Here is a 16,579-nt window from a genome sequence, read left to right on the forward strand (position 1 = left end):
GCCTCTTGCTTGCTATGCCCAAACCACACCAGACAAATAAAATAACACCTCTCTCTCCTTCCTCACTTGTTCTTTCTGAGCAGCCTGTAACCACTGATGGCTGCACTCCAGCCATGGGGTTCATCTCACCAACTTTGAGAAATGACAGCTAGGTTGTAATTTTCTAGCAGCATGGGGGCTTCCAGCTCTTTCATATTTATCGTGTGGACATCTGTTTTAATTGTTAGGATTTTAATATATAAATGTAATCTGAAGTTCTATTTCTTCTTTTACTTTTGTATGCTGGTTGTTGTTGGGTGTGGGTCCTGAACTGCATCCACTGCTTAAAAGTAGAGGGCTCAGTTAACATGAAACTCTGAGAGTCTGTTGATTAATGTGAAATTAGTTTGATCAACAATTTATCAGTCTTTCTGAATATTGAGGAAGAAGAATTTAAATCAATCAGGTGTGCCATAGGCACGGTTTCTTGGAGTTTAAACCAAGAATAGTCTCAATTGGCAAGGTCCTGGCCCTATCACTTAACCTCATACCATAATTATATACTTGTTTCCTGCTTTGCAGTGGCTGCATTTGAATGCAAAGTGAACTAGAATTAGTTGGAGCTGCAGAAACCCAGCCTTAAATCAGCTTAAACTGCTGTGGAATCCAGCCTTTAGAGGAAAGTTTGCTGTTGACAGCTGATTCTATTGTCAAGCAAGGAGAACACTGAATTTATTTTTTTTTACAGTAATTAATTCCTCCTGCTATCTAGTGGTATGCCCTTCAGTTTTTGGGTTTTTTTTTTTTTTATTATGGTTTTGTCTCAAAAAAAATTGTAGAGTTTTTAGAGAAGCTTGTTATTTGGTGGTGGTGGTAGGGATTAAAGTCCAGTTTCTTCACTATCAGCATCTGAGTCTCATGAGTTAAACTGAAAAAAAACCTAATCACTTGCATAGGTCATTCTAAGTATCTATAGATTTTTAAAATATATGTATATATATATATATAAAAATCTCTTTTATTATATGCGATAAAGCTACTAATTTTTAGTGACAGTGGTTCTCAAATTGTCAAAGAGTTCTGTAGCTAATACAGATTAATAGAGACTGAGGGCAGTAAAATTTCTCACAGAACATTTGGGTTACAGACTAGTAATTTGTGTTCGTTCACTGTGATTCTTCACAAACACATACAGTCTTCTGTTTTGAAGGTACCAGGTGAAGAAGAACGTGCCTCATCTGTTTAACATTTTCACTGGTTAATCATCCACTGCTGAAAAGAAATTTAAGAAGAAAGGGAAATAAAAGGCTGATTCACAATTTTGAATTAATTTTGGTTTGTCAACAGCCAATTGTAGTGTCATTTTGGGTGTGCAAAACTGAGAAATCTGCAGCTCATGATCTATGTTTCATATGAAGGCATGTCATTCTTGGTTGTCTTTCTGATAAGTTTTCTTTGTCAGGCATTTTCCTTGATTCTTGAACCTTTTCTTAATTCTACCCAAACTTTGTTGTTCCCTTTAAACATCAGGGCCATGATCGTAGGCACTTGTCTTCCATTTATGTATTTCTAAATGGTTTTAGTGTCAAAAACGTTTCTTACTAAATGCTTTAATGCTTTCTACTGAAGAAGGTTATTTGAGTGATTTTTTCACTGGGACTCATTAGATGCTTTTCAAAATTTGGTTTTTGAGCAGAGGCCTTCACTCTGTGGCCTGCTTCAACTTTGAACGTGTAGAGATTTTGGTGTAATTAGTAAGACAGAGAAAAAATGGTTTTGAATGCTGACCACTTATTTGCAAACTGAGAGAAGATATGATGCTAATTTTTCTGAGTTATTCCTAAAGTGACAAAGCTCAGATAAGTGACACGTTTCTTCATATGCAAGCAAAGGATATTTCAAGTATAAGTAAGATAAAAATAACATAAAACTCCATTTATACAAACTCATGTGCTAGTAGGGGGGAAAAAATCTTTGGGCTCATAACAAGACTTGTATTAGCTAATTTTAAAATATTAGTAGAAATAAGGGACAAATTAGTGTGTTAATGCGGGTGGCAAAATAAAAAAACATTTGTGCACTAACTTTCTGATTTTATATTTTAATTTTATTCAGAGATCACAATGCAGACATCAGAGACTGGGGCGGATACAGGTTCGACTGTGACTTTACAGACATCTGTGGCTGGCCAGGCAGCAGTGCCCACACAGGTAGTACAGCAGGTACCAGTTCAGCAACAGGTATGTGGCTGTTAATTTTGAAAAGATTTTAAAAAATATATATTCCTAATAATAGTTCTTTGCAACATAACGAAGAGCTTGGTTTTGTGCAAGACTGCTAAAGGAACTTTTGCTCTGCTCTTATCAATTTTAGTTTGCTGGAATTAAAATAACCAGAGAAAAGCAAGCTATTTTCAGGATCTGTTCCTTAACTAGAGCACCTGACAAGCTCTGGTAGTACTCGTGCATGATTCTAGCTGTTATTTATTATATAATTCATGCAGTAGCTCACAGAAGTTTGCTTTATGTTACTGAATATTTACATTTTTTCCTTTTAATAATGCATATGTTTCTCAAATTTTTGACTATATAATTTCTTCATCTGTTTGGATGTCCAAGTAAGTGCAATACAAATGTAAATGTGAAAAGCACTGTTCTTTGCACCTATGGGCTTGACTGCCTGCAGATTATATACACAATGTCATTGAAGTTTTTGTGGTATGACAAACAATAACTCATAATGTAAATTTGCCAAGGAGGGAAGATAATTTGTGTAGCACCCAGCATAGTGCACTGTTCTGTTACATGAGGTGGTTACTCCTATGCAGCGCCCGTGAGCTTTAGAAGAAATAGAAGCAGAGGAAAATGGGGAGCTAAAAAGGAAAAGTATGGAGGTGGAAAATGGCTTTCACTCAGTGTGAAAGCCATAATGGCTGTCCAGGACTTTTCCAAGAAAACACAGAAATTAGCTGTTCATGTGATGGGTATTCTGGATGACATCTGATGTTTTTCACCAAAATCTAACTTCCCATTTTCCAAATCAGTAATATGAGAATGAGACATTTTTATTAAATAGTGCTATTCATTTCTGTGCTGGTGGAGCACTTCTCTCTAAATTAAACTCTTCTGCATTTGTTGAGTTCTTATATTTCAGTGCATTTTTATATATGTGTTTCACAGTCTCATACATTTCACTAATACTTTTTTTCTGTTGTGTAGACTCTGTTTGTAGTGCCTCATAGTTCCATTACTGTAGTATGATGCTTGAACTTTGTTAAACTTTGTAGGAGAGTTGTCTATAACTCTTTTGTAAGATTTGTGAGTGAAATACTTTTTTTCCTTTGTCAAATACAATCTGGATAATTTGTTGGATTTATATCTTCTTTCATGATGACAGATGTTTAATTCGTGTAGTTTATATTACTTATTCTTTGCTATTCCTGTATTTCACTTTTACAGATACAAGATAGCAGATGTTTAATACATGTAGTTTATACCACTTGCTCTGTACTATTCCTGTATTTCACTTTTTCAGATATAAGATGGGAGTTTGGTAGTGCTACATGGTTTCTTGTTTATATACAGTGGTGTAATATTACATACTGATTTTATGAAGTCCTGGTCTGTGTGAAGGACTGAAAACTGGTGACCTATATAAAATATAAAATCAAAAAGTTAGTGCCATATAGGATACTTCAGAGCAGTTCTAGTATTTGTATTGATTGAACTGTAAAGTCAGGTTCTATGCATTTGTGTTCCGCTCTTAGAGTAAAATGACGAATGAGCAGGACTTTGGTATTTGTAAACTTTGTTTGTACAAAGTTTCTACCTTTTTGAAACTTTCTAAGATAGAATTGACTCCTTGTTTGTTGGCTGGAGCCACCTGCTGTGGAGGGGCCTCAGGCCCAGCAGTTGAAGTCTCTGCATTGGGATTTTGTGACTGCCAGAGAGTCTCATGAATAGTCAGACTGGGAATTTTCCTTAGTGTATTTTCCCACATAAATAATGTGTTAATCTTTGTCACCAACTGTCTATATCTTTTCTAAAGTAATGCTAGTCATCCATTAATAATGTCACACTTGTGTCAAAACGTAGAAGCCAAGGATCAGACTGGTTTTTTTCCTTCTTTGATTATACCTTAATAAGAACAGCAAACAGTATTTTTTTGTTGCCCTGAGTGTGTAAAACTGTTCCTGATCATGTCTACATGCATCTATTTATACTGCTACCTCTCAGTATCACCTTGTATTGAGTACACTAGCATTATGTTGGATTGTTTTTCCCTTTGGACATAGTAAATTATACTTTTCTGACTGACTCTTAACACTGACTGTATAATCAGCATATGTTTGAGAAAAGAAATCTGAAGGATCAGGGATGGAAGATCCAACAAGAATGTTGGGATATCCAGTGCAGAGAGTATTGCAGTAATATAAACACATATGTATGGGAGATATGTGTAGGGAGAGATGATTAGATTATGGAAGTAGTGAGGAGGAAGGGAAGAGGGAAGCTGTGAATATGGTGTGCCAGCAGGAAATGTGATGAAGAATGTAGGTGGGATAGGTAATTTGAATTTCAGAGTTAAAAAAAAAAAAAAAAAAAAAAAAAAAGAAAAAAAAAAGGAATAGCAAATATAAAAACAATCACTGCATTGAGGAAATTGCAGGTATAATCTGTCCTGAGGAATTACCTGTGTATAGATTGCATTGGCCTAAAGTTAATATTGTCTCTATGTACCTTTAGTAGGAATTCTTTAGGCCAATTTGCCTAAAGAAAATTAGGAGAAAGCCATTATAATGGCTATTTTAATAAAGACATTCTTTTGATGGCAGGGGGAGGACTTACTATTTCTACACAGTCAAAGTTACCAATGTTGAAAGCTGGAAAGAATATTTTAGGCAAGAGTATATAAAATATAGTTTCTTTTTTTCTATAGTATATAATGGACATGCTTAATGATTTAGCTGTATCTAAATTACCTGTGAATATTCAAATTTTTATTATATTATCTTGTGAAAATACATTGCTAAAAACAATGGGACACTTCTGGGATTTTGTTAAATTCAAGGATATTGTAACATGAGTATACAAAACAATTTGATATAAGCTGAAACTTCCATATTATGATTTGCAGTAATTTATTAGTGCTTTCTAGTGGGTAATGCCATTTTAGATGAATTTGTTTTCAATTAATATTAAAGCAATGTATAGTATTTCATTTTTCTAGAGAAATGTCTGATTCCCATGTTTCTATTCCTGTATGTACACCATATTTAAATGACATTGCCTGAATGCATTAATTTGGGGTTGATTTCACGACATCGTATTTCTTTTATGCACACAAAATGTACTCTTTTTTTCAAACTGAAATGTTTCTGCCCTGAAGAAGCACAAGCTGAGTAAGTGGAAGGACAGACTAAGAGCCTTTTCTCTTCACCTGTGTTAGTACTCAGGCATCCTGTCTTTTGAACAACCAAGAGTAACTTTTAATATTTTCAGCTAAAACAAATCCCTGGTATTAATATGCAGCTCATAAAAGTCTCCTGTAATGCTCTGAGATAGGAACAATAAAGATACCATTTATGAAAACCTGGATTTTTCCTCTTGCAAAAGTGGCTCCAGTGGCAGCTGGTTTCATGCAGCACAGCAGAAGTCACTGTTGAGATGGGATAGAGGGGAATAAGAAGCAAAAAGTAAAAAACAGTAAGACCAAAAATGTGTGAGTGTAATTAAATTCTGTTTAAATGGCCTGAGGAATTCTCTTAGTCTTCTGTTTTCTTGAATACAGGGTTAATTTTTCATTAATATAGCATTGCTTTTTCAACAGGCAGTCTTCAGCTCAGTGCAGTGAGCTTCTAATGATGCAAAATTAAACTCACTTTTGAGTTTGTGCCATGCAATATGGAAGAATTGGAGAAATAAAACTAAAAATAAGCTATTTTATAAAAAATATATCCATGCATCTGAAGCTGGGCAAAGCATTTCTTCGTTGCCACTGAATTTGGTGGCCATCACATTCACAAGGCATTTTATCATTCATTAACTGGAGATGCAGACTTGTGCTAATCAAAATTGCTCCTAATGCAAAATCATGTTTAGCATATGAAACACATAATCATGAGCTGACATTAGCCATTATATAAATATGAATGTGCTTAGAATATTACAGCATGTGCTATTTATATGTTACTTGCCAAAAGTAATCCATACTAATGAAGGAAAAAATTATTTTTATCTCCAAGGACAGAAAATGTTGCACATCCAAGCTGTTTGCAAAGACACAGTGGATAATTATATGTTCTTTTTAAAATGGAATTTGAAACTCCTGATATATATATATATATTACTCTGTTGTTCTAGTCTTTGCTCAGTACTACTTTGAACAGAAGCACTTTTTATTAGAAATCAAAGTTCACTCTTACATTTTGATTCATGCCTCAGTGTAATTTCAACATTTCAGTATGCTTTTATGCACTTTATTTTTGTTGACAAACTTTCATAGATAAAACATAACATAGTCCCTCATTTGTTCCTCTGAGGTAGTATAATTAAGAATACAAATTTTTTTCCTTTTTTTTTTTTCTTCTTCACCTAGTAAATATAGTTATACATGTATAATGGAATGAGTTTTCATTCACCTCTTGCTGTCCTGCAACATTTCAGCTGCTTGCTTCTAATCCTATTCCAGTTTTTTATTTCAGGTTAGAGTCACTGAAGCAGGAGGACTGAAAGCTCTGTTGGACCTTATTTAAGTCAAAAATTGCTATACAAGTTTGTTAATTTTCTTTTTTTCAGCCAGACAATAATGAAAATTACACTTCCTAGTTCACCAGTCCACCCTAGAATATAGTTTTTGAACTTGCATACTGCTGCTCTTTAATAAATACTTTATTATGTTTTCTGTTTTGATCCCAGTTCAATTAATTATTGGAGTATTTTTTAATTCAGGAATTTAGGTTTAGGTCTCTGGAAAACACTGGGAGAATGGTCAACAATTTCTGCTCTGCCCCCAAAACTACAAGACTTAGCTGATACCACTTCTTTAACAGCTTAATAAAAGGTGAAAGGATAATGATAAAACAGAAGTGAAGGAAAAAACCTCTTCTCACTCATATTTTCCACAATTTTTGTTGGTTTTTGTTTCCTCAAAACCAGCTTCTCTCAAATAATTTTGTACTCATAGAGAGTAAATACACACATCTCATTTCTTTCTGTTGAAGATAAAAAAAAAATAAAAAAAATTCAACAGCACTAGATTTAATTCTCATTAAAGCATTAAAAGTGAAATAAAACAGGAAATAAAATTAGTGTTGGAAATATCACATAACAAAGATTTTCATCGTGGTGGAGGTTTCATATACAAGGCCATCCTAAAGGCTCCTTACTTATTTTATTTGTCATAGCTTGACAAGAAAAATATTTGCCTCTAACCTTCCCTACCCTAAAGTTCTTAGTACATTACAATACCTTGTAGTGACTACAACTTCCTTTGACAGGATAATGAATTTAACTGTAGCAGTACTGAGTTTCAGAGAAGCTGAAGCAAAGTAAGTTTTTTTGTAAAGTCTTTAAATTACTCTATTGGAAAAAAAAATTTCAATGGCCCTCATTTTATTGAACTTAAGTGTTAAAGGAAAAACATTTTGATTTTCAGAAGTAGGTACAATGTTTTAATAGCACTGTAGCATATCCATTCTTAAATGTTGCTATAAAAAATAAGTTACTTTTTATGCACAAACAGTCCTGAAATTTCTAGTAATACTACATATTAGGCTAGTAAAGAACCTACATAAAAATTGCTGAAAAATTAAAATTAAGCAATGATAATCTTAACTTTAACAGATTTTGGTATTTTGTTCCATGGTAAATTATTATATTTTTGTTGTTCTTTACTCCATATTAAAAGAGAAACATTTTGGATTTTTTCAGTTTCCTGTCCAGGAGACAGCAAACATTGATGTGCTGTGTACACACTTTGTCCCTGCAACATCCTCTCAGTTCTGATGGAAAGGTCTTGCACTGTGGTGAATCTGATGTTTCTGAAATGGGTAGCAGCTTGTATTCAAGAATATTGGGGGGGATATAATGCCTTGCATAGAAGGGGAACATGACCTCTCTGTTTAAATGCTGTGTTTGTACACAATGTAGAGTTCCATTTTATTCAGTATATGCAGGTTACAGGAAGAAAATCATGCCTCCTTTATTAACAGCAAAATAGTGTGGGTTATTTTAAATAGGAACTAAGCCATATATTCATTGTGTGTGAATGGGGAACAAAGTGCATTTTGGGAGCAGTTGGATGACAACGTGGAATTGATAGTGACAACAGCATCATTTCCACAGTGTTTCTCCCCAGCTGTGCTACTGAGAGAGAAAATGGGGCAGATCCATTCCATGTCAGGTGACAAGCTACTGGTTTTAAGAACAAAGCCTCTTTTCAAGATGTTTTCTGACAGCATAGGTCAAGTACATCAGTTTGGTGTTCTGTAATAGACTGATCAACAATAACTCCCCTTCTCCCATTGATTGGAGATCATAGAATTGATTCACCCAAAAGGAAGAAATGTGCCTAGAGTTAAATTTAAAAAATATCACAGTAAGTTGCATATATGTTTCACAATAAAGAGCATAAGTATTTTGGCCAATTATTTGTGAGTGTGTCATTTTGTCATAGTTTGGCTGAACTGAATATTGAGAGGTACAAATTAATAACAAGCTTACAGGTCTTTCTTACAGTGGATTTGGATCAAGCCCATTCCATGAAATTATGATTTCAATTAATTTAAGTTATGAAGTCAAAAGCGATGGGAATAGAAGTAATTTAATTTTGGAAGATGTTTGCACAATAGAGCTATTTATATTTTTTTAATTCAAAGAATTTTCTAAGGTCTTAGTAATATGCATAGTTTTGGTTAGAGTTTTTTGTGTTTACTTTGAGAACTGAACCTTTCTGTTAAATAACTAAATATTGTTAGGAGAAGAAATGTACACAGTTGCCTTCCCTTAATAATTAAGCAAACGTCTTCAAAGCATACTTTTTGAAGTTGAGAAATTGTATGTCAGGTGTATTTCTCAATGTGTGTAATGATTCATGTGGAAAATCAGAAAACTTTGGATTTTAATAGATACATTAGCCATCATGTTCTGTCTCATTGCTGTTAATGGACAGAAGCATCTGATTTTTCATCATGGTAGTATAGCTGCCTTCTAAACTTTGGCTGTTTTGTCTCTTTTTCAGAATTTTGGTTTTAATGTCAATCTAAGGGAAAGTTTATGTGAAAATCTATATTTTTGTTTCAAAGTCGAGAGTCCATATGATGAAAAAGTAGGGAATGAGCTTGTTTGTAGAACTTTTTAAAACACAACACAGGTGAAAGTATTAGATTAGGATATTTTTAAAGAGCTCTTAGAGAGGGGTTATTAAATGCATGAAACCCAGACTGATCTGGGATTATGGTGTTTGCAGTCCTAAGAACCAACTGGATTAGATTGAAGGAGCCTTATAACAATAAATATGAAAACAATTCTTGTCACATAATGTTAAATCTATTTACTAAATAAGTGCATTGATACTTCAGTGATTCAATTTCTTGGGTAAAATTGTGTCAATCTGTGAAGTCTCTGCATGTCCTTTAACATGTTTAGATTCTGGACTGCTCTTGGGCTAAAATATGGTTTCTCTGAAAGATGGAAGGTGTAAAAGGTGAAATTCTTCATCTTTACTGTGGCAGAAGACAAAAAATTGAGACTGGAGAGAAAACTCACATAACCTGAAACATTCCTATGATAGTATATGAATCAAAGTAATTGATGAGTAACTGACCTTAGCAATACATGAAGATAATCCATGCCTTACTGCCTCTTGCTGTTTAGTTCAGTGAAGTAAAACCAGACAGTGTTGGAGTTTTAATAGCTGATAATATTCTGGGAAAGAGGTTACTCAGACTGGGGGTTTTGACCACAATTGTACACCTCAAAAAAAAATCTTGTATCAGTGTAATTTAACTCCAGTTAAACGACAGCTAAAGCATCTTAATGAGAACATTTATTTCTAAACTTAGTGCAACATATTTGAGCTATGATTTTAAGGCTTGTACTATTTAGGAGTTAAATGAAATAATAAAAAATAAAAATATATCATTATAATCAGTGTAATGAAATAATACTTTCTTCTGTAGTAAATATAATTCTTCAGTTTGGTGCAAAGCAAAGTTACACTTCATCTCATCTTTGTGCTGTCCAGTTAGTTCTGTCTTTGGCACTGAAGATATTTATGCTTCATGAATGTGCATCTTCAGTGTTAGGGCTCCATTTACCAAACTTACAGCACAAATATTGTGGAGGAAGAGTAATTTTCTTTGCTAGTGCTGTGATATACCTTTAGTAATTTTGAAAACAGGAATACCCCAAATTGCTTAGAAACCACTAAGTGCACTGGAGCATTGGTACTTCTTTATGATATGCCAAACTTCTGGTTTTCTTGTTTTCAGGTACAGCAAGTACAGACTGTGCAACAGGTACAGCATGTCTACCCAGCCCAGGTGCAGTATGTGGAGGGAAGTGACACAGTCTACACTAACGGAGCTATGTAAGTTGGAAAATGGTCAGAATTTTAATGTTAATTAAAATGTGATTTTAAATGCATATTTTCAGTTAGATTCTATCAACTACCATGTATTAAATTGGAAAGAAAAAATAGTTATTTGCAGTTCTTCTAGTGTCAAAATAGTTTTTTGGCTAAAGATGTGAATTCGCACTATTTGTTTTTATTGAGGTGGAAGTTTTGTGCAAGTAGAATTCTTGTGATTGTTTTAGTTGCACCCTGTATGGCATAGTGTTGTTCGAAGAAGTATCTTCTAGTTCATGGGTATTTTCTGTCTGAAAGACATGTTGTGTAGCTTCTGTCCTCGGGACAAAAGGCAAGGCCTTCTGTCTTCTTGGTTGCAATCCTAGTGGCAAAAGATAGAAAGGTGCAGCAGCTGTAGTTACTATCTAAAGGAGGTAGTAATGTCATTCCATTCCTGGGTTTCATAAAATGAGATCAGTTTGGGGTTTTTTCCAAAGGAATGAGGAAAAGCAGAGGAAGGAAATCAGCAGTCTCATTTTGCTGTTTCTTTACTATCTTTTTTCACATGATTGTGCCTATCCTGCTTTCCTGGGCAAGCTTTTTATCATCAAGTTTTTTTGTTCAATAGACAAGCTAAGAAAGACTTAAAAAAAAAAAAAAATCTAGATTTGATCTGACCTGTGGACATTACCTAGTCTAATAGCAGGCTTGGAGCAACACCACCTTTGAAATTGGCTTGAACTTTAAAGTAAACTGTGTTGCTTGGAAAGCAGCTTCTCAACGTCATTTTTTCATTTACCATTTCTGCTTTCTGACTGGTTTTACAAAGAAATACAATTTAGAAAGCATTTTGATTGTCTGAAGGTACTTATTTATTGATGGTAATCCAAAAGCAGTTCAAAAGAATAATATTATTTGGATTCTGAGATTTAGAATGCTAACAACTGGCTGCGTTCTTTGGTCATCTCTTTTTAATTTACTTATTTTTCACATACTGTCTTCTCTGGTATTTTTTCTCACTTGTAAACCCTAAACAATGTATTTTAAATATGCATTAGGCTTCTTTATTGTACTGATATTGTCTGGGATAGATTAATTTTATTCCTAGTAAATAGTACACAGCTGTGTTTCAGACTTATGCTACAAATGGTGTTGATACTCTCTACTATGAATAAAATAACTTTACTCTGGCCAAAACCAGCACAGACCTACTGCAGCACAACATCATGGTGACCATGATAGTCTACTATTAGCTTCCAAAAGAGGTCATTCTAAATAAGCTATCTTTCAAGTTTCTCTTTTCATTCATTACTTTTAAATTCTTCTGTGTGCTGTTGGGACTTTTGGCTACATTACTGATTACAGTCCAAGGGAAAAACAGAAGCAGATGTGACTGAATGCTTGGTATGAACCTTCAGGTTTCTATTTTTTTTTGTGTTTCTATATCTGAATCCCTCTGTCAGTTGCTGCAAAATCAGTCAATAGGATATAAAAGAAGAAAGATCTTTTTAGCATGTGAGCCAAATCTAGATTATTGTTTCCTCCTACAACGAAGATTTTACCTGTGTTTTTGTGAGCAGCAATGTAGTGGACAAGCAATTTGTTGTTCAATCCTTATAGGAAGATTAACCTTTCTAAAGATTAGGATCTCTATCATTTCATTGCAGAATGGACCCAGTCTGTGTTTCTACTCAGACTTTTTAAAGATTCTGTATAGTAAAGCACATTTCCCATATGCTTTTATGCACCACATTTTGGGTAGTCTCCCTATGATTATATGTTTTTTTATATTTTGTGATAAATCAAAATCTTAATTCTAACTCAAAATCAGATATAGGATTGTTCTGCAATCTGTCAAGCAACGTTACTGCTCTAGTAATGGAATGAGAAGTCTGCAAACCACAGTTAGGGTGATGACATTAATTGATACAGGAATCTCTGGAATAAATTGTCACAGCATGCCTGATGAATGACATCACCTTCCACTCTGCTCTCATGAGACCCCACTTGGAATGCTGTGTCCAGCTCTGGGGTTCTCTGCAACTAGAAAGTTATGGATCTGTTAGAGCAGGTCCAGAGGAGGGCCACAGAGATGACCAGAGGTCTGGAGAACCTCTCTTATGAGGAGAGATGAGGACAGGCTGAGAGGCTTGGTGTGACCTTCCATTATTTAAAGAAGGCTTACGAAAAAGGTGGTGGAGAGACTTCTTACACAGGCAGATAATGATAGGCTAAAGGGGCAATGGTTTTAAACTAAAAGAGGAGAGATTTAGGTTAGATTAGATCAGATATTATGAAGAAATTCTTGGCTCAGAGGGTGGTGAGGAAGGTTGTCCAGAGAATCTCTGGGTGCCCCATCCCTGGCACTGTTCAGGACCAGGTTGGATGGAGCTTTGAGTAACCTGAACTAATGGAAGGTGTCCCTGCCTGTGGTGGGGGAAGTTGGACTAGAAGATCCTTCAGGTCCCTTCTGACCCAAACCATTCTACAATTCTGCAAAAGAATTACCCTTTATTTTAAAATACAGCACTTGAAAAGCAGCATTGATTTACATTCGTATACAATAGCAACAAAGGATGCAGTTACAATAAAATATGAGGAAGAAGTTACCAGATTCTTTACATTATAGAAGTAAGAAGTTTGTCAGGTTTCACAGCCTTTGTCAGGTGTAACTGTTGTCTTCCTATAATACAATTCTTCCCACGCATTTTATATCATGATTTGTCTGCACTTAAAAGTTATTTGGTTTTATTATACTTGGAGTCAATATAATAATACAAAGAATGTAGCCCACAACTTGTCACATATATTGTATGATACGAGAATATTTGAACTATGTTATCTGCATTTGTCTCTAGTTAACAACAGTTTTGCTTGTCAAGCATGTCACTCTATCCTGAAACAAAAGTGCATTGTTGTTTCAGTGGCATGCACAGTCTTACCTGGCTGTTCAGAATATGTTAAGACTATTACTGCAGCACTATTACTTGCTGCTAACAAGTCAATTGGTTCCACATACTACACCTGAACTTTCTTCTTACAAATTGTAAGATATGAATAAAATGTAGCCATTTACCTGGTAGTTCTGATGCTGCAAAGAGGGTTTTAATTGCTGGGAATGTGCAAGGATTGCTGTTGGATCCAAACCACATTCTTTACCAACTTGTCATACAACAATTTGTGGTGTTTATGTTGGCAAAACACACCATTTATGCAAACCTAAGAATTTACTGTTATCATTGTTGGAATCTTAATGGTTAAATAAAGTAATTATTATCAATAAAGTTGTTATCTTCCTACTAGTTACTAGTATCCATCCCTCTTTTCTCTGGCATTATGCTTTTCCTTTTATTTCCCTTATACATACTAAAGTGAATGACTCCTGTCTGAGTTACCAGAATCACAGGAATTTACCACTAACACAGGAGTTATGTGTGGACAATGTGTGATGGGTGGCTCCACTTGCAGCTATTTTTAACGTGTTCCAGCACAGTCTATTCCTCATCTCTTCTTCACTGGTTTCCATTTCCATAGTTTATCTGAATTTATGTGGTCTGTTTTTGCCTGAATAGATACTTTTTGAATACTGTTATGCCAGTAACTCAGGATCCTCCCTGCTGCAGTTTTGATCTAGGGTCACGAGTTGTTTATTGTGTACAGAAAAACTATTTGATATTAATGTCTATTAGACAGAACAATGCCTCAGCATTTTAATTATAGGTTTTATGCTGCACAATCATAGAAAGCTAAGCTAAAATGGAAACAGATTAAGTAACATTTATCTAATTGTTCAGTAATCAGAGCTGGAAAAAAACTCTAGACTGAGACAGAGAAGCTGAGACTATGACAGCCTGACAAGCCCAACTCCTGAGGTCTTGCAGAGTTAGTGTGTACTCTTTGACATGTTCCTAACAGTGCCAATACCATATTTCTTGGACTGTAGGTCTACTCTACTTAATCATAATTTCAGAAATCTGTAATTAATGTTTCCTTAGCTGTCTAAATTAAAGATCTTGGGGATAAAATTTATAGAATTTCACCTTTATTTTCATTTACTATGTTCCCCTAAGTTTGCAGAGTTTTCCCTAGCTGTGCATTGTATGTGCTTTTATTGCTTTGTTTCCATGTGGAGAATGGGCTTGGACTGAGTGTTGAAGATCTCAGGTCTTTTTTAAGGCTAATGAATGCCTCACATAATTTAATGGCTGTTTTATGTTCTGTTGTGACTGTCTCAGGGTGTATGGCCCTTCCTTTTCTTCCCTTTACTTAGGATGCATCACCTTCAGAATCTGGCTGTTATAAGGTCTTCTCCAGTATTAGACAAAGAATTCTGTTCTCTCTAGTTTCTGTGATGCTCATTATTAGCTTAAGGACCACAGAATTATCCTAAAACCTTAAAGAAGTTTGAGGATATTGTTCTGGCATGAAAGAATTTCTTGGTTTGGAGGTTTTCTGAGGTTGACCACTGATACATATTAGTCAATGGATCAGGTATTTACATAGAATCTAATCATAGGTGCAGATGGGAATAAATTATTTCCAATGTGTGCATGTGCACACTGAAAATTAAGGGAGGACAAGAACAAGAACAACTCTTGCTGTGCCATTGTTTTTATTTTTTTTCCTTTTTTCAGAATGTCAATGTCTTTGAAGAGACAAAAGTGTCTGTAAAAGTTGAGCTCTGTAACATTATATTAAAATCTGTAATGTAGGGAAACACATTGCAATTGATTTGCATGGTAATGCTGGGGCTTACTGAATATAGAAATTAATTCTTTTCTTTTTTCATGTGCAAAAAAAAAAATAATGGTTTAAACAACTTTGTATCAGAACTCCATCTCTTTTATTTCTAACATTATATTTTGTAAATCATTATAAAAGGTATGTAAGCAAGCAATGAGGCATAATATGAAATGCCTTGAATTATTGTACCTTGCAATGCTAGTCCAACTCCTGCTGGTATTGTTAATTTCTAGTGTGAGATCTTAACATCAGGCACCTGTTGTGGGCTTGTTTAATCTGAATTGAATTCACACAGGGCCTGACTTTTTGTTGCTTGCTCTGAGTAAACACAATCTAGTTTGCACAACCTTCTGGAAACTAGGATTCTGCAGCCTAACTACTTACACTTTAAATTTACTTCTGACTGATAGGCTTTCTAATGCCACATTCTAATAAGCTCCAAACTCCACGTTGTTTCAGTAATAGGAACTATCAGGTCCTGTTGCCTTCCTGCCATCCCAAGCAAGAGTTAATCATCACTGTGTTCTCATAAAGAGCAAGAAAACTTTGAGATTACTCCCTGGGCAATTTTATATACAGCTGTTAGAGGAGAGAAGAGCTTTTACAACCTTTGCAGTGGGAAGGAACTGACTATGATATGTGTCAGGCTGTTTGAGAAAGTATAATGTATTTGTGCTACAAGTGTTGTGGAAAAGTAGAAGAACACTTCCTTATTTGAAGTTACTTTTCTTTTTGCTGCAACTTTATTTTAAAGGGTCATGTTACCATGTGTGATGACCTGAAAGAATTCAAGTCTGCTTTCTGAAAACATCATTTCTCAAAACTGCTTTCCAAAATATCATCATATCCAGCTGCATTTTTAATTTCCATATTGAATAATTTTGGTTAAATTAAACGTTTTGCTAAGTTTCAATTATTATTGTATGTAATAATAACAGTTTCATCTCACTTTTAAGTACACAGTTGATCTCTGTTGTGAAAGGTTTGCTAAATCATCTCCAATGGTCAGGTATTCTGGAAAAGCCTGCTGGTTGTTGGACCAAACAGAAGAGTGTGTTTATTCTGGAGCAGACCCATGGATGTGTCCCATTGATACACTGATACAGAGTGCTATTATAAGCAGAAATAGATGCTCTGTTACAATCAGTCCTTATTTAGAGACTTTGCGTCATACAGAGGTCTACAGATGATACATGTGATATACAGATATACCTAAACAAGGTAAAAGGAAACAAATATTTCATCTCCTATTCCACACCAAGTCTGTGACTTAATTTTCTTTGAAATT

General features: G+C 34.7%; 1 protein-coding gene across 2 annotated transcripts in view; it reads left to right on the forward strand.

Annotated features, from left to right (window-relative positions):
* Positions 1–2,102: 2,102 nt before the first annotated feature.
* RFX3 (regulatory factor X3) overlaps positions 2,103–16,579 on the forward strand; it is a gene marked incomplete at its 5' end in the record, with an annotated part of 50,940 nt that continues 36,463 nt past the window's right edge. For both annotated transcript variants that reach the window (XM_083884336.1, XM_083884337.1), the window contains 2 exons: positions 2,103–2,219; positions 10,472–10,569. In XM_083884336.1, the coding sequence (XP_083740462.1) occupies positions 2,103–2,219; positions 10,472–10,569 (215 nt within the window). The remainder of the gene's footprint in view (positions 2,220–10,471; positions 10,570–16,579) is intronic.

This window comes from Zosterops lateralis (genome assembly GCF_965231275.1).
Source record: "Zosterops lateralis genome assembly, chromosome: Z".
Lineage (NCBI taxonomy): Eukaryota > Metazoa > Chordata > Aves > Passeriformes > Zosteropidae > Zosterops > Zosterops lateralis.